General features: G+C 36.5%; 1 protein-coding gene across 2 annotated transcripts in view; it reads right to left on the reverse strand.

Moving 5' to 3' along the window:
• Window positions 1–19,900, reverse strand: part of SEMA3A (semaphorin 3A) — a 168,863-nt gene that overhangs the window by 12,684 nt on the left and 136,279 nt on the right. For both annotated transcript variants that reach the window (XM_034062860.1, XM_031048323.1), the window contains exons 11-14: window positions 16,153–16,372; window positions 10,453–10,544; window positions 7,406–7,447; window positions 1,926–2,083 (exon numbers count right to left, since the gene is read on the reverse strand). In XM_034062860.1, the coding sequence (XP_033918751.1) occupies window positions 1,926–2,083; window positions 7,406–7,447; window positions 10,453–10,544; window positions 16,153–16,372 (512 nt within the window). The remainder of the gene's footprint in view (window positions 1–1,925; window positions 2,084–7,405; window positions 7,448–10,452; window positions 10,545–16,152; window positions 16,373–19,900) is intronic.

Genomic DNA, 19,900 nt, shown 5'->3' on the forward strand with positions numbered 1-19,900 from the left:
AGGATATTTTAGCATGCTTCAGAAAAAAAGGAATCTGCTAGTAATTGATACATGATTAAAAAATGTACTAATCCTAATTTCACGTATCATCTTCATGTTACCAATGAATAAAAATAGACCCAAGACATAAGAAAACATAAAACTTTTTGCTCCTTCCTAAATTTTGAAACATAGCATATTTATAGGATATCATTTGTATAAAAGATGTGGAAAGACTCATACTACTGTCAATGGAGTTTGGAAGAGATGTTTAGTTATAATCTCAGGAAAAATGTCGCACATTTCACTATTGTATCAACATAGTGATTTATGAAATATGAACCAGAACACATCTGCATGGGGTAAAGTTAAGTGGTCACACTACAGGAGCTCTGAACTGTCATTTAGGCTTGTAAAATACACAAAGAAAGAAAAGTAAATTAAAATCATAGCTCATAAAATCTCCTTTTTTAAAAAAGAAAGGGAAAAAATAGAAAGCAAAACCCCAGAACCAACTATTAGTAAAGCATCTGTGCAATTGCCTCAGGACTCAACTTTCTCAATATTTCTGGAGCTTAAAATTACAAGGATTCATTATTAGAAAAATGTTGACATTTAAGCTGTTTCCAGTAATGCTGATTTTGTCATAGATGCATTCAAACCTGCCTTCAGGCAGTGGGTACAGCAGGTATCAGGTAAACAGAGGATCCTCTCCCCCAGTAACACAGACCTTTTTTCTGCTGTTGCAAAGGGTAAAATGGGGTGCCCTAAGGACAGACATCAGCTTTTTCTGAGCACGTTGTCAGGATCCCAGCCTTTTTCTTCATAGTGGCCTCAAGATGTGTAAATTCTGCACCCCAAGGTTTTCCTGGAATTGTGCAACCCAGTTTAGCCCTAGAGCCCTGTCCTTTAATCCCAGTGAGAAGAGGGCCCAGTCCCTTTACCCAGCAACACTGAGCTCCTCTGCTGCTCAACAGGTTGCAGAGATGGATAAGGAAAAGACAAAGAGATCTATTTCTTCTGTCAGTGTAAGTGACAAATGGCAGGATGATGTGCTCTATGGGTCTTGAGATGGGCTGGGAGCAGGAATGGGTGCTAGTGAATACTGAGAAGGGATGAAGTTAGAAGATAAAGATCAGATGAGAAGTAGCAGAGAAGAGTGATTCAGTGATTCCTGACCTTATTGTCTCCTTCGACTCAGAGACAGTACTTAAAACATATTGACTTCTACCCTTAAAACATTCAGACCAAATCAATCTCCTAGACTCTCCTTGAAAACCACACTGCTCCGTCTCCTGTCTTTTGCCCTCCTCTACTCCAGAAAAACTGCCATGCTCCCACCACAAATTTGAATTTAGCCCATGCAGCTGAGAAAATCTGACCAGATCTTCTTTTGGGATGGGTTTAATTTATCCTTTTTAATTCTTTTCTAAAGAATTTCTCAAATACTTGTCTCAGATTAACTCTGCTTCCTAGTGCAAAAATAGAACCTGATGTTCCATAAGCAGCTTTTTCTTTTGTCTACAGTATTTGTTTAGGATACATTGTAATGCAAACCTTGAAATTTTAATCCCCTCCATCTGAAAAGTCTGTGACAAAAATGCAGGATAATCTACTTGAGCAATCAGTCCTAGTGTAAGAGAAAATTATTTTTTTTTCTTTTTGTTGTTTACTACTGAATACAAAGTCATTAATCCATTTCAGAGACAACTCTCTTCTGAATGTTTTCTTACAACAGCTTTTTAAACCAACCCAAGAAGTAGTAGTGTTCTCTTTAAATCAACCAAGACTTCATATTGCTTGTAACTCCCACAATTATGTTTTCTTTGGAAAAGAAAGAGCTCCAGTTAACCATCCCGTGAAAAATCTCCAAAGCCCTCTGGTCATATTGAGACCATCAGTTAAAACAAATAGCAAACCATGCAGACATCTGAAACTGTCCCTACCTCTTAGCAGTGGGGAAGTAACGTGAGCAAGATGAACCATCCCAGGCACAGTAAGGGTCTCTAGCAAGGCAGCACTCAGCACATGCTTTTCCATACACATCACAGCGGTGTAAAGGAAGCTGTGAAACTCCAGTGGCTGAGCCAATGTAGAGCTGTTGCTGTTACAAAAGTAAAAAAAAAAATTAAGAATTGCAAATTACCAGCTTTTTTCTAGAAAAGCATAAAAATATTAGATGCTAGGACCATTACAATTACAATAAAGGATCATGATCCTGACATACACTAAAGGCATGAGAAGAGAATTGTCAACAGGATAAAAATATAAATAGAAAAAGGCTGATTTTTGTGTGAAGGTCTTGGTAGCTTCTCCAAACAATAGCAAAGAGTAAGGTACTCTCACATTTTTTCTTTTGTATTCAGATCCCTGCCTTAGAAAAGCGCCACAGTCAGTGGCAGAACACAATGGAGAATATGCTTTTGAATTTAAAGAAAAACTTTAACATGAATTTCCTATATATGAGTTTGTGTAAGAAAACTGAAGTAAATTATGTCAGACTGATGCTAAGATGATATTTCAGCTTAGAAGTGCTGCCACACATACACTTCTTTGCATGTCTGAAAATTGTGATGTTTTATACTGTTTTCTGTAGGTGAAATACTCTAACTGAAGTGTAACTTTAACCAGGGGAAACGGCTTAATTTATTTTTGATTAAAATGTGATGAGAGGAAGATGTAGCTCAAATGCAGAGAGAAGCCATGAATAAAAAAACATACACGCATGTCATGTATGTATGGCATCACAACAGATTATCTTCTCTCTCTGTTTCCTCTCTGATACCAAATTCACGTGATCCACTGGAGAAGCTGATTTTCAAAGGGATATAAGGAAACTGAACTACTGATCCAACAAAGAAGTCCAAACAGAGATATTTCAGCTTGGCACTAATTCACAAAGAAAACAAGTGTGAGTGTAGTAAGTAAATATTTAGCTCCCTCTGAGAGGCAACAATTGGGAAAACAATATAAATAAACAAAAATTAAATGGCATAATCCATCTGTTTTGGAAACACTGACACTCTGCTACCAAAAGCTTACACTTTGTCACCCCTGCACCCATGGTGGAGTAATTAGTACATTTTTTCTGACGGTTCCAATCCAAGCAGTCCCACCAGGAAAATACACATTTGTATTTGTTTTCCTTTCTTGCAAAACATGATGTGAAAAATAGGATTTCAAGAAATATTATCAAAATTCTTAATCTCCTGCACTGTGATGATCCAGAGGTACTATTTCCAAGGAATTCAGGGATGGAAGCTGGCTGAGCTCACCTACGTACTAGAAACGATGAGCACTGGATGGCAGCAGACAGCAAAACCAAAAACACTTATAAAAGGTGTTGGGTTTACTTCTTTTAGAGACAAAAGTTTGCAATTTATACAGATACATGAATTTAACAGAGATGTCCCATGCATTTACGTAAACACCAGTATTTTCTCAAGGAAAATATGACAAAGACAGTACCCAAAGGAAAATTTACTGGCAAATTAAAAATTAAGTCCTTTCTAAGCAGCTGCTTCCATCTATTACAGTGCCATAGCTGGGTTGTAAACCCACATTCCCTGGGCAAAAATCTCTGACCACAAAGAGCTCTACACAAAGCCTTGATTGTACATACCGGTCCCCAGATAGTATTGTATCCTTGAGAAGCAGATGACAGGCAGCAGACATGATAAGCTGATTCTCTCTAACTTAAGTCACTTAATCAAGTACCCAGCTTAGGGGTACATTCTGCAGTAAAAACAAGCAGCAATTCAAATCTTAGGTGACCTAACCATTTCTCAAGGGATACCTTTTCTCTTTACTGATTATGGAAGCAGCGTAAGTTAAACGAGAGCTTCAGTTAAGCATCTTAAATGTCCAGATGGTATTGATCAGAGCCCTATGTAATTGGGGCATTAATATTTCTATAGGCATGTAGCAATGTGTGGCGCAGCTAACATAAAAATCAACCCAGAGAATGCACGTGGGAAAATAAAGAATTGTGCAAGGGTTTCCTACATACCTCTGTAACCAATTTAACTTTGTCAAAAAAAAGCCTCGCTGATTTCTAGTAAATGTCTTTAGAATTAAAGAATGACCAGAAACACACAAGGAAAAAAGAACCTGTGAGGCAAAAACAGGGTTACTTTAAGACTGTTCCTCATAGATAAGTTCATAAAGTTCGGTCAGTGAACTACAGCATGAGTTTCAGGTGCTGTACAGCCTGAAGGCTGCTGCCCTCTTTGTCACTCTTCTGATCCCAGTTTTAGACTCCAGCTGGTGATCATTATTCCGGACACTAATAATATATGAATCCAGGCAGTATGAAATTCAGAAAACAGTAACAGAATGATTTGCATCAATGACCTTACTTTGCCATACGCAGTCAAACTGCCTGTTGTGCAAAGAGTCTTTCCCAAGAGGTTGTTAATTTAATAAATCAGCTGATTATCAGATCAAAGCTGACTATGTGTGTGGGAAGGCTGTCCTTTAAAAAGTCTTGCAGAAGTATCAGAACTCCAAAAAGCTATAGGAGAGGAGACTGATGTTTTAAGCAACCCAGTGGTTTCTGTTTGCCCCACGGTGCTGCCCAAAATGCAGCCTTCCTCTAGAATTCAAAGAGATAAACAAAAAATTTCCATTTGCAATTGAAAAAAAAAGAGAGATGAAAAATGTACTGCTTAAAAAGAAAAAAAAAATCAGAATTTTAAATGGAATTTTAGGGAGCATAAGATTAAAATCCTGTTTAACTTAATTTTATTTTTTGAAAAATAACATGCAGAATAGTTCAGGGGGGTGTTTAAATGACAAATCAATTTTGAGCTGTTCCTTTCTATATGCTCACTATGGAGAGAAATGGCCATCTCTGCATAAAATTCAGTACTTTATAAAAATACTGTAGAAGTAGTCACTAAAGCTTTTCTGAAAGTTTTTGCCTTGCCTTTGAGAATCTTATGGAGGAATTAAAAAAGCTCTTCACAGCAGTTCACCAATCAAGAATCTGGACTGTACCAGCCAAGGATCTCATTTTCCCCCCCCAACTTTCCAGAAATCCAATAGCTTTTTGAAAAAGAGGATCACAGTCCTGACCTTGAGAAAAAGATAAGAGTTTGCACAGAAAAGAAGTCACTTTGAAAGCCAGGCCTGATCCTTGCTTGCTTCCGTACTTTTAAATCATGGAGCCCCACTTGACAGGCTCAGGACTCAATGGTAGCCAGGGATTTCTGGCAAGTCTGACTCACTCAGAACTGTGAATGTAGGCAGCTGCAGTATGTTACGGTGGCTCTGGGATGCTGTCCTCTGAAGCTCTATGTTTATTGCTAACTATGCATAAGTTGTTTAAGTGATAAGGTTACATAAGCCTAGGGCTCTGAACACAATTAGGAGGAATATAATTCCTGTGAGTTAAAGACAGCAGAATTGAGAAAGACTGTATCAAGGCTTAGTCTTGCACATAAAGCCTAAATTTCCTTGCTCAAAGTCAGTCTAACTCAAAGGTCAAATTCTCACAGAGTTTTATATAGTTTAAAACTTAAGCTAAGTCCCACTCCTGAAGAATTCATAGATTTTGGTGTTTAGGATGAAGAGTCCTTTCTAACATATCACATTGTCACAATGGCAAAATAGGTACGTTTGAACAATCGGCATAGCAGAACATTCAAAAATGAGGAGAAACTCCCAGTACCATTAAAGTGAAAAAAAATCAAATGAAGTGATAGTTATTCAGTAGGACATGGTGGTTTTACTGTTTGTATTTTATCCTCCTGATTTCTACAATGCATAGAATTATCATACTGTTTATATGAAAAAGGCCCTACTTATCAGAACACAATGAGTAAAGTGTTTGCATTATAAAACTACAGTATTTTAAAATCAGAAATATAAAATGGAAACATGTTGCCATATACTTATTTGATACAGAGACAGTGCCAAAAGCTTGTCATAACGTATCATGATTCTGTAATTTTTAGCCTAAGGCTGGTTGAATTTTCATGAGCTTAACCCTGCCTGAATATTTTGTGTTTTATGCTCTTTTTTAGCTTTAGACAATTTTAGCAGTATAAATTTGTTTTCAAAAGATACAGGGAAAATTGTCATCTCTCCTGAATAACTAAAGCTGCTTTAAAGACATTGTGTGAAAATGCATAGTCCGTTATTAAACATGACTGGCTGTTTTAAGGGAATGCACTTATAAAAATAATCCAAAGCAGAGCATTTTGGTATGATGTGAATATATATACATCTTGACAGGTTTGTTTTTAAATATCCCAGTATTCAACAGTACATGTTTTTGTCCTGCCATTTTTGTTGTTTTAGGTGGTAAACTGTGTTAGAAAAGTGTCCCAAAACAAAATGTTTTCTGTCAAATACCTGAATGTTTTCAGACAACTTTTCTAAATACGGTGGTTTCTGAGTTAAATATGCAGCATTTCAAACATAATATTGGGCTCTGTCTGTTACGAATGAACTCAACTTCTGTTTAATAATGTATAGCATGAGGTAGAAGAATTAACTAAACCTTATTTTCAACATACACAATTTTTAGTGCCCAGACCTCAAAGTAATACCAAATCCTCTCTTTACTGGCAATGCCTTTAATGATGGAATTCTGGAACTGGAAGATAGGCCCCTAATACCCACTTCACTCGTGGACTGCAACCCAATGTTCTTTGCATGATGACATAACTCATCAGCTGCTTCACAATCAAGTTTAAGAATAATTGCCTGTAATTGGTCAGAAATCACTTTTACTGTAAATCTGACAAAACTTTACTTCCATTCATCAAGAAGTCCAGTTCATTTTTGTTATGATCTAGTCTACAATGAAGGCTATAATACATTTCTTTCAGAAGTTAGTTACTAGTGCACGCAACAGAAAGTAGGAAATATAAATCCTGGAGTCATGAACCTCTACTTTAACCATGTCACTGAATGGAAAGACCATGGAAAATTTGGACTAAATCAGATCTACCTTCTTTGTTAAAGTCGAATGGTGAACTCAGAGGAATGTAACAGACATCGGACAGAAAGACAGGAGAAGATCTCATTTCCAGTCTTTGCTTCCACTATCTGCATTTTGTACTAGACTATTGCTACAGAGACCACAATTAGTCCCATTAAAACAAGGGATCAATTCTGGCCACTCCTGAACAATTTTTCTGTCATGAGAACATTCCATAATGTGGATTTTATTATTTTTTTAATCGAGAGCAGCCAGGCAGCTGGTTAGTTTGTGTTTAGTTTCCAACTTACCAGTAATTAACATGAACTAGACTTTCTCTGCATGTCACATTTTCCTGAGAAACTAGTGATGTTTATGTAAAGGGATGTGATGCTGCTGCTGCAATTAATATGTCTCCACTCACTGCCAAGTTACTGTCTCTAAAAGACAGAGACCAATAAATATTTAAAAGTGATTTAAAGTTTGTGCACATAGTACCTGTTTTGTGGAAATCTTCATTGCTGAAATAACAGTGGGTTCCTAGGGGGAAAAAAAAAAAGAGTTAAAATATAAAATGAGCTTTATAAACATAATAATTCTGCTAGAATGCTATTTGCCTAAGCTAGAAACTGAAATTAAACTAGACACTCCTTAGTAACAGTGTTTCTTGTTGTCTTTGGCAGTGCAATATTTTCTAGCTCTAAGCGAATTAGAATGCATGTACATATCCAGGTGCATCTTTGATTGCTTTGTTGATTGTGGACAGACCATTTTCCATGATTATTACAGTTTCATTATGATTACTTTGTTACTAATTTCACATCTTGAAATTAATTGCTAAACTTTGTATTAAAACTACATTTTAAAGAACCTGCCAGGTAATAGGAAATTAATAATGGTTGCAACAAAATATATAGATACTATATATTAAAAGTGGCAAAACTGAAATAAGCAACACATTTTAACCATATCAAGGTGAAAAAAAACACTTGTACAAAATTTTATTCATAAGAGCAAGCCTTTGTCCCAGGTATAATCCTATTGACTGGACCACACTATTCATGTTCCAAGAAGTTACTTGTATTTGCAGAGCAGAAAAGAAAAACAGGCAAGAGGTTATTTGCACCCAGGAACACCCATTATTTACTCTACCAAATGAGTCACTAGGAGAGTTATTGTTCTCCTAGCTAAATCTACACTTAATTATCTTAGCAAGCAGATGTCAAACCAATACCTACTTTCTTATATGAGAAGTTGTGGAAATATTTAATAAAATGAGTATATTTAGATCTGATTAAAGGACTGTTACACATTTTAGTCCCAGCTGCTTGAATGGATTTCAATCCTGAGAGTAAAAGTGGCATAATTAGGTTACAAAGTATGCATGTCAACACTGTATGAACTTTATTCCATCTAAAAATCTGCTATTGATCCCACACATCATACTTTTGGTTATGTGCATTAATAAAGTCCTTATTAATTTTTACACTTGTGTAGCTTTCAGTTTGCTTATCCTGAGAGAATTTGATATGGGCCATTGAATGTTAAGCATGTGGACTTGCCTTTACAAATGGGTTAACAGAACTTATATTAGAAAGCATCAGTTAAGTGTAACATTTGAAGGAAAATTGAACTCATTAGTTTGTTTGCTCAGCTGTTGAGAGAAATATGGCACAAATGGGGTTAAAAGAGGCATTTGTTATGAATGCAACAGATATAGAAGACTGTTTTGTGGAATTATAAAGGCATTGTATTCAGCACATTGCAGTTTAAGCATCAAAACATATTGTTCATGATACACATGAACACTTTAGTAAATAAAGAAAATTTACATTTGCTCAAGGTACATGTAAAATCTGTTGCAAATTCCCCATTGAAAGATCCCTATCTTATGCACACAAATGCTGCTTACTCCACTGAAGTACATTAATGCCCTCTTAAGGCTTAAATACATGCCAAAAGAGATAAATGAGCATTCAAGTAAATCAGAACACCAAAACCTTTTTGTGTAATGAATAAATACACATGTAAAGTAAAATAGCAGATTTGAATTTGTCATTAACCATGTTACTTCTGTAAAGCCTTTCTGAAATAAAACTTTCACTCTATTTATTTTCTTTCTTTCACTCTTAGATTTCTCTGTTCTCCTTTAGCTTGGCAATTCTACTTGATTTAGGGAAGAGACTCATACATTACCAACAACTGCCAAATTACCCTGCATTAATGTGATAACTTTTGCATGTATAAGAAAAGAAAAAAAGCTGGGAGCCACAAATTACTTGTCTCATTATCTCCTCATAGTTTCTACTTTATTTTTCTGTTAAAAAAAAACAACAAAAAGCCCTAAACCCAGCAACAATCAGGAAGAAAAAAATATTAATTTCTGTCCTCAAACCCCTCATAGATTGCAGAAACAGATACCTATTTTTCAGTGGTATCTTGCACCCAAACTAGTGCTTTCTGTGTGAGATTGATGTCAGTTAAGGCAAGATTGCCCATAAGAAAAGCATAAAGATAATATTGAAAATAATAATAAAAAGATATACAAGCTCTTTTTAGATATGCTGTGTCTGTTTAGAAACTAAAGGTAAAGGAATGGCAAGTGAGTGTGATGAGGACATAGTGGCTGGGCCCATGGGACAGGCTGGAGGCAAAGACCTTGTTAGAACATCTAGAGTGAGAGACCACAGGACATGGGACTCTCCAAGCATGCAAGCATCATCTTCACACTGTCAGAATAACCTCATATTCCCAGCTAGGTATCAACCCCCGAAAAGCCTGGAGCCTGTGAAACGGTGCCATAAAACGGCACTGACATAAAGAGTAACGTGGGGAATGTAAATGATTCGTTGTTGTGCACAAAACACAAGAGATCCCTGGGTTCTGTCTGGAAAGTGTTTGAAAGGTTTACTCAGCCTCGACTTGCAGGAGTGCCTATGGGATGCCTTATTTTTTAGGTGGCTCAGACAGGAAAAATGGAAGAGATTGATTTTCACAAAAAGGTACTAAAGATTAGGGGGTGTTTATGGTGTCTTGTGTCAAACCATGAAAATGAGACCCTAAAGTCATGAAAACACAAATCCTGTGTTTCCCAAATTATTAGGCATATGAAATATATGCAGATCACTGTTTTTTCTTAAATTATCTTCCTAGTTACATTATGCTCATAGTCTGAATAGTGTTAAGAGTTGATGCAACTATGAAATCTGTGTATTGCCTAAGTCTGGGAGAAAACAGACAGGCGTTATTCCCAGACTTGCACAGATACATATTTAACTACAGCATGTAACAGCTCCAAGATTCAGAGATCCTAATTCACTTTTAAAATCACAAAACAAGAGCCCAGAATGCTGTTTCTTTTATCATTAAACTCCAGCTAGCACTGGAAGTTTCAAGGTTTATTTTGACTAGTGTCTGAGCCTCTAAATGACAAGCTAATTAGAGGAGTATGCCAGGCTATTCCTTGGCTAGACTGCAACAAGTTTAGTTTGCAGCTGTCCACAGAGAAATCTATAACCTGACACTTGAAATTTAGCTGCACTTACCCGAAAGACTGTCATTTCTTCCAGCAAGACTTCTTCTAATTCATGCCAAGTCTCCTTAGGAATTGAAACCACTTTAAGAACTGTTCCAACATCTTGAGAAAGAAATAAAAGAAGAAAAAAGAAACCAAAAGTTTTCAGGTGCTTAAGATGCATGCTTCAGTTTCAGAGGAGACAGAATTCCTCGTAGCATGTAATTATTTCATGTATCAAGATTGTGAAGCTGTGTATCTCGAAGCAATTGTTCAAAATATGGGCTGCTATTTAAAATAACCTAGAAAAACACTGAATTTCAGAAGGCCATTTCACTGAAGTCTTTCAACTATCAAAATGCAGCAAAGAAGATAAACACTACTATAGTTATTAAAGAATGAAAAGGACTGAAATACCATTTAACTGACAGTATAAAATGACAGATGTTTCAGTCATTTAGCTAAGGAAGGAAATGCACTAAATTTACCCAGGCATGTTTTATTGTCCATTTTGAATATGATGTTTGTCATCCTTAAAATGCACATGAGGATGCTGTCAGAAGGCTCAGTGTGGATATAGAAACATCTGGACAAATGTTGTTAGACAGATGAAGCTGTTAGATCTCTTAAGTACATGAGATCTTCCCAGTGTCAAACAAAGTGCCAAAGATGTATAAGCCCCTTAAGGCATCTATATTTCTCTCTGTGTTAGATAATGGTCTTTGCTGAGGGATAAAAAGCCATATAACTTGTATTTTCTGCTTAGAAATAAATGTGTGCCAGCATTTTAATACTATATCCATTTACATTCTTGGAGTTTTGCAATTGGCTTTAACACTAACAAGGCCAATGCTTGAAATTCCAGAGCTGCAGCCTTTGGTTTTATGAACATTGTTGAGATGTAAAACCATCTCTGTTTTACAGCTTCTGCCTCTGTGATTTATTTGTTTGTTTCCATTAACAGAATTTTCAGGGAACAAAAACAAAACAAACAAAAAAAAAAGGAATCATTTCTAGGCTGGTACACGTCACTCCAGACTCTCTGAAATGGAAACACTCTGCATGTGACTTTTCTTTTTAGCCAGCCAAGGGTAGTGCCATGTAAACCCATCATAGGAATATCAACTATGTCCCTGAGGACATTTCAAGTTGCACATTTTATGGCAGGAAAATATAAGGCATTTTAAAAGAATAAAATTCTCAACATAACAGAACTATGAACGTAAACATTCTCAAAACAACACTGATTGCACAAAATCAGAACATATTTTGTGCATATATATATATATTCGTGTGTTAGTTGAAACTTCCAATTAAAAAGATGACAATGCACCACTTCTGAATTGAAAATATGTATAAAATTAGAGCAGATTCCACAGGTTGAAAATGTTTTTATAATGTGACTGTCATGGTTTGAGCATGTTTTGAGGGTGTTTTTTGTTCAAGGTTTTTTCCAGCCAGGTGGAGGAGGGGAGTCTGGGAGGAAGGAGAGACAGGACACCTGACCCAGGCTAGTCAATGAGGTATTCCATACCATAGCATGTGATGCCCAGGATGGATACTGGGAAAGAGAAAGCTGGAGGGAGAGAGCTCTGGAGAAAAATGGAGGAGGGAGCACATGGTGCTCGGCCGGGCAGGGTGGAGTGAGTTATGGGTCGGTGGCTGGTGGGGCGTTGTATTCTCTTCACTTGCTGTTTGCTGTATCATTATTATTTGTAGTAGTAAATGGCAGTAGGGGTTTTGTGTTATGCCTTAGCAATTAAACCGTTCTTATCTCAATCCGTGGGGGCTACATTCTTTGGATTCTCCTTCCTAACTCTCCGGGAGTTGGGGGACTTGGTTTAAACCACGACATGTGACTAACATAAAAGCTATTGATTTCATGAGAAAATTCTTGTATTTTAACTTAATTATATGAATTTTGCTTAAAATATTCTAGAAATCCTAGAATATCGTGTAGAACTGAGATTTTTCATTTTCCTATCTGCTCTTCTTTAAGCAGATGTTGGTTTCTTAGTATACACTTTTGAAAGTTTAGAAATAGGGGTTTTTTTTTCCCCCTTGAAATATGTACCTCACTGCTTTCTTTTATTAGTCACAAATTCATTCATAGATTCTTTTTAAAAGGAAAAACATTTTTTTTTCTAAAAAAGCATAAAGAAAACCACAACTTTCTATCTAGGCTGCTACATGTACAACCTCAAATAGTAAATTATACTAGATAAGTGTTCTTGGAAGTGGTTTTCATTATGGTTACTGCTACTAATTGAATATATTTAATTCAACAAATATTGAGACCAATACAGAGAAAATGCAATATAAACTTTAAACCAAGATGCAAAAAAAAAAAATCACATTTCTAAAACAGAGTAATTCAGAGCAACAGATAATTTAACATTAGTTATATTTGTAATTTAATGGATGAGTTCATTTCCTTAATTATCCTGGTAATTTGATGACTGTGGTTTTGAGGAAAATGCATGCTATGGGTAAAAGAAGAGAACTCTTATCAAATAAATATAACAGTGTAGCAATGTGTCATTATTGTGTTCTCTGTTGGACTATGCCCTCAGTCACAGTGCAGCAAATGCATTGAATATTCCTGAAATAAAAGGGGATTTTTGATAAAACAGCACAAGGGAAACTGTGGAGCCTGATCTCAGCTTCGTTAGACTTAAGCTCCTTACATAGTGCTGTTTCAACAAAAGGTCTGACTTTGAAGTGGATCCTGCAACAATTACAGTTGCTTGATGCTCAAGAAAGCCTCTAAGGTCAAAGATACACTGTGTTAATCACTACAGTGACTCTGGTCAGTCCACAGGTACTAAAGTGGGGCTTTATCTGAGTTCTAGATCAATTTTTACAGAGTAGTATTTCAAACAATTTCACACAAATGGAATCAGGCTTCTCCTTTAGGATCAATAGGCTCTTCTCAGTAAGATAAGATTACCATTATTAATTTGCTTTACTGACAGATGTACCTTGACTGTGCCAAATGATCCCAAACATCAGACACTCAGGATATGCATTAAGTGCATATCTTAAATCCTGTTTTTTTCCTGATACAATTTCAAGCATGCTGATATGATTTTATTTCCATTGTGAAACACACTGGTACAATCACAGTGGGAAAGAAACTGCTCAGCTAAAGGTTTCACCCACAGGAAAGGAAAATGTGACCGCACTGCATGGCTATTAATTATGTTGTGTTCAATTATCATTTGTCATTCAATGGAAAGGGTAAAAAAAAAGTGTTCCTTCAACATAGTGAAGTTTAGCAGCATGTGGGAATAATGTAGATTGGTGCAAAAGCAATGAGAAAATACCGAAAAATATATCTAATCTGATGGGACAGGCCTGCACAGAAAAATCTAGTCATACCCCAGAGAGCTTAACTCTGGCTCTGTCATAGGTTCAGATCATCAAGTGGGAAACTGGACTGTAACTAGAGGCACTAATCTGCTCCCCCACTTGTTCTTTGCTTGGGGAATATGTAATACACGCTGATTGTATATCTGTTTCTGGTTCCTTTGACTTTGACCAGCCAGCTCAGTGCAGCTTTCTAGCAGAAAGCAAGCAGGGCCTCAGTTCTGCCTCGTTTTCTTTCCCATGCATGAAAGATGCCCCTTCCTCATTCTCAAAGCTGCAATAAAGATGGTGAGCTCAGGGAAGCACAGAGCATACTTTGTGCTCCTGCTCCAAGCATAAGTGTTGTAGTGCCTATTCTTGTTCCATGAGAGTATAACCTCCTGCTGCAAAAAGAACAGTTTCTATGGACAAAAGTAATATGTCAAGAAATAATAACACACACTTACAAAGCTGGGGTTTTTGGCAAATGCAACTAATAATCTTTCAATAATTTTCTTAAATTTCCTGGGCACAACTATCAGCAATGTTGGATGGATTCCAGAGCAGTTACCACACACCTGAATATTAGTGGTTACGGGAATTAAGCGAGTGCCTAAATTCCCAGCTCAAGGGTAAGAGCTAAGTAACATTGAAGCTCTTTCATAGGGACAGCTTGCTTTACTAATTTAGATGAGAAACACTATACATAATGATATCTAAAAGCTATAGCCCAGGTTTAAGCAAGTCTTCCTGTACTGTCTGAAAACAGATAGGAACTTCTGTATAATTATTCACCTTAATCTAATAGAGGTCTTGAATAAAGTACAGTGAATCCCTCTGGAAGTACTTATCTCACTCCCTTGCAGGAACCAATGCATCTTAGACTGAACGCCTAACTTTGGTAAGATAAACGCCATCTCTTGTGCTCAAGAAATCAGGTCCTTATGTTTGTTCAGCATCATACTCTGGATGCTGAAGGGCTTTTCCCCTCACATTGCAAACAAGATTATTGACGTTATTTTTTTCTTCTGGACTGAAGCAAGTCATAGAAGACTTGTTGAAAGGCACAAAACACTCAATTGTAGACGGCAATGAAGTCTCCAATGTGTGATGGAAAATATATATGTTGTGCAAAAAAAATCATATGAAACTACTTTTCAATGGTTTATGGAAGAACATATTGTAGCACTAGTATCTAATAACTCAGTTCGCAGTTTTAAAGAGCTGGAACAATTTCTGCAGAGCTGCATTTCCTGCAGTAAATGTTCTGAATTGCTATGTATGCACTGTGTTTGGTGCACAAAGCTTCGTCAGCTATCAATTTAGTCATAATATAATTCAGGCATCAACATGAAAGATTCTTCTAGATTTATTGCTTTGGAAATCTGACCCCAGGTCTAGAGTACCAGAACTGTATTTAAAGCAAGTAAAAAAAATTGGAGTGTTGTAAGAGAGACAGACAGATATATATTTTTGGTCCAAAGCTGAAAAGAGACAGTGGGGTTTTGGTTTGATTTATTTTGACCTCATGATGCCAATGTCTAATTGCTAGCATTTATTTTCAATAGAAGTTTTAAGTACTTTTATTCAACGTAACTGAAACACCAGCCAACTAGTGGAAAATCTTCAAAGGTGAAGAATCAGATCCATCAGCTGCTAATCGGCATAGTCTGAGGCCACTAAAACTATTCTGAAGACACTGTATGCCAATTGATTTCTGGTCACTATTATTTCTCATTATTACCTTTCTGGAACAAAATGTCTTTTCTGAGTGCATATTTCGACTCTTATAAAATGCCCAATCTGTGTGACTCTGCAAGTCCTTTGGAAAGGATGTCATGTTTCTATTTGAATATCAGTGTTTCTTAAAACATTTAACATACCAGTTATCTTCATCTTAAGTAAAATGATGCACTCTTCTGGCATAAGAGCTGGGCATCTTAAGACAATACCTGAAATACTTGAAAGGTACACAAGACATTTCCCACAGCTGGCTGCTTGCCTCACTTGTGTTAATACTTCTTATGCTGCACTTCAAAATGGGTACCTCAAAAGACTCATTTTAATACTAAATTATAATTAATGAGGCAAGATATTTCTAATAAAATTCACTAATAACAGTAGCTGAAAAGAGAGTGTTTTGATCTGAATCCAGTTGGCAAAGCTCCTAAAGAACTGAGCTATGCAGGCCACAGCCTGAACCTGTAACAGTGAATTGATATAAGAAACACCTCCCCACATGCGCAGTTTTGAGTCTCACCCCAAATTTTCATAGGTATACAACATTCTGCCTGTGTTCTCTCCTTCCGAGCATGAAATTTTATCTGCTGTATGTGTCCATAATGCCTGGAGGAGCATACAGTATAGATTCAAGACTTCTCACCTGTGCCAATGAACATGACATCATATTGGCCATCTTCTGCATCTACTCGATCTACTACTATCTGTGTGAACTGGTAATCCACATCTGTTTTGATCATGATTGGACGGTTATTGATGGGGAATACCGGGTTGTACATGGCTGGATGACTTCTTGCAAATGTTATAACTTCATCAGGAAGGTCCTTGGTGGAATCAAAGCCTCCAAATGTTTTACTGGGGCACTGGAAATAAAAAAGGAAATAATTTTCATTTTATTTATCGAACACTAGGAAACATCTTAGAAATCAATTTAATTATAAACATCCCTACTAATGCAGTCTACAATTAAATATGAGAGGGCATCTAAATGTGCTGTGACAGACAGCAAAAGTTTATTCTGTCAATAAAAGTATCATTTTTTTTTTCATTTTGGGTTTAAATCAATATAATTAACACAATGTAAATTATCCTCATGCATATTTTTTCTTACTACTATGCAATGCAAAAGAATTTTCAGTCATTTACTGATTAGTATTAAACTGGCAGAAGGAAGAAATCCTGAAATATCTAAAATTATTTAACATGAGACATGCAATCTCAATATTTAGTTATGCGTACAACACAAAATTAATCAATTATGCCACCATCTTATTTCAAAGTATTGTCTTCAGAAGCTGATTGGAAGTCAATTCCTATCTGAGGAATCAAATCATTTAATGCTGGGACAATTCCCTGCTCTACTGACTTCTCAAACTCCTGCTTGTCTCAACAAGCCTGTGTCATCGATGTAGACCCAATAACATAGAGCCATAGAATACCAGGTTGGAAGGGACCTCAAGGGTCCAACCTTTCATAGACCCTGTTAAGGTTAAATCAAACCAAACGAGTCATGCCCTAAATCTATATCCTTTGTTTCCACTGATTCTAAAGAAAGCCTTCTGTAAATGTTGCTGATGATACTGTCCATGTGAACAATTAGGTGAGATGAGTCTTGCTAAAGAACTGAAATACCTCTTCACTGTTGTGTAATGCACAACGTCCCTGTGGAATGAATCTGGTCCCCATGTAGTAATACAATAAAAAGTCCCTTTGCTCTTCACATTTTGCTCATATTCTCCCAATGTGAGCAAACAATAGAGGCTGAAAAGGGAAGAAGAGGTAAGACCACAGCTTTGGTAGCCACAAGAGTATTCTTCCATTTTCACCTACCACGTTTCCCTCAGAGACTTGAGGACTGTGGCTTATCACCACCATTTTCCCACATCTCTTCTGTAGAACAGGTGTTTCTTGAACAACTAGAAGTTACTTTAACATAGGTATTAGTAGTGTGCTAGTAACATTGAATATATGAAGAAAATGAGCTACAATGGCATTAAATCACTAGTCCAAAGATACTCAGGAAAGAACTTGGTGTACCACACACCTAATTTGCTCATGTACCTACTGTAGACATGTAAAACTCTGAAACCCAGTTGACAATATGTTGTAGCTTTTGAACCTGAAATATAAACAGCTGGTGTTAAAATGACCTAGATAATTTGCCCTTTATATCCATGTATACAGTATCTTCCAATTAAATTAAAAACCTAGAGGACAACATCCAGACTTTGCAGGATACTCAGCAGAAGAAATCAATTGTCTTTGCTATCACCTTGATCCACATTATTAATAATTCATCAGAAATTAAATTAAAAAATCAATGTTGTCAAAAGGAGTAGTTGTTATGCTCAGCAAAGGGACACTTCCAGCATGGACATATAAAGTGTAAATTCTCCCTTTTGGGCATATTTGTTACTAAGTAAATTCCCGCATTCTTTTGCATTACATGGTATGAAAGGGAGGAAGGGAGGAAGGAGAATAGTTGATTACCGCATGTGGAGCAGACTAAGCGTAAAGCAAGTTAGTTATCTACTTTATTGTGACAGCATTTCCCAGCCTTTTTATTATTCAATGTTCTTACTCTTTTGTATAGAAATATTACAAAGAGAAAAGCAGACAGGCTATTTATAAACATTGGCCAAACATTTGTATGTCTAAAAACGTGTGTTTAAAATTTTACACTTCAATTTGAAGTTTGCTTTATATCTTGATTAATTTTCTAACTGGAGTTCAATACTAATTACTCAGATTAATTAGATGATTAATTAAATAATGCATATAAAGTGTTTTAAGTATAATAATCGCTGCCCAAGAACTAAGTATTGTTAATTGCAGCTGGAAAAACATTAAAAAAAGGATTAAACGAATATTCATTTTGATTTTTAGTAAATGAATTTCAGCTGTGTTTCAATTGCTTGAATATTTACTTTCTGGCTTATTAGAACAAAGGCTTTTACTTGCAGCAAGGTTGACCAAAATATATTTTACACAGAAAAATCATAAAACTAGAATTAGTGTCATAATTCTATGTGTTTAAATTCGAATCCCAATTTTGAGAGCCAGATTACTCTTCGGATCACCTGCTTTTCTGAGAATAAAAAAAAATAGCAACTTTGTATCTTTACCTCTAAAGTTTAAAGTGCCTTGCCTGGACTAGGCTATGGCTCAGATTCATCCCACCCCACTTTAGGAAACTGAATAAGATGAAATCAAACTCCTTCCCTTTTCAACTGAGTGAAATGGGCACCACCAGTAGGTGAGATTTAGCCCATCAATAGTCCAAACTGCTTGCAGAGGAATCTCAGCTCATGTGAACCATACAGAATCACAGAATCATTAAGGTTGGAAGGGACCACTGAAGGTTGTGAAGTCAGAGAACAGAATGGAACAGAGTGGAACAGAGCGGAGCAAGGCAAAGCAGAACAGAACTCGTCAGGCCAGATGAAATGAGACAAGACGAAATAAGACGAGACTAGACAAGAGCAGACTAGGCTAGACTGGACTAGTTGTCCTGAAGAGGACAGTGCTGCCATGTTTATTTATTTTACAACCACAAAACCAGGAAATACAACAAAGACATCATCCTTGATGCTAATGACAGGCCTGGTTTTGGTATCAGTGGGTCTAGGTCAAGCTAACAGGCAAGGTGCTTAATCAGAACTCATGCTTATATCCCATCAATCCCATTGGTAGCAAAGAAATAAATAGAAAGTTTCCAGATGCCAAAAGACAGGCATAAATACAAATATTTTGAAAAGGCTCAGAGAAATAAGCTTGATCCCGTATTCAAGTAGAGTCAAAGAACTCTTGCATTTAACATTCACCCACTTCGAATTCTTCATCTCCAGTATGCTGTCAGGTGTTTTGATCAGTCAGGAGGAGGTAACTATGCTATCACCTCATTGGCTTATTAGGGAATCCAACATAAGTCAATAGCTACCATTTGGTAGGAATAGAAAGTTCTTTGTTCATAACTGAATAGATAGAGTCTTGGTACCATGAAGCAGAGAAACCCTGAGCTCTGCAGCTGAATTCACAGAAAGTCAGATACAAATTCAGGATGAAAGCCTCTCTCCTCTCACAAATATTGTTAAAAGGTTAAAAAAACCCCACACAACCAAACAGCAACAACAAAAAACAAAACCCTAAAACAACCACAAAAACCCAGACGCCGACCCAAACAAACAAAATCCAAGTCCCATAGATCTTAAAGGAAAAATCCTGGCAACTTCTTTGCTAAACATGAAGCTGATGTAGAACTGTGTACAAAGTTTTCTGACTTGTCAAAAAAACCATTAACTTTCCTTTTTCTTTACTCATACTGGGCAAGTCACCAGATGATCAAGAAGGTTACTAGCTCCTCACCTATTAAATTCCTCCAATAATTCAGC

This window comes from Melopsittacus undulatus, chromosome 5, assembly GCF_012275295.1.
Source record: "Melopsittacus undulatus isolate bMelUnd1 chromosome 5, bMelUnd1.mat.Z, whole genome shotgun sequence".
Taxonomy (NCBI): domain Eukaryota; kingdom Metazoa; phylum Chordata; class Aves; order Psittaciformes; family Psittaculidae; genus Melopsittacus; species Melopsittacus undulatus.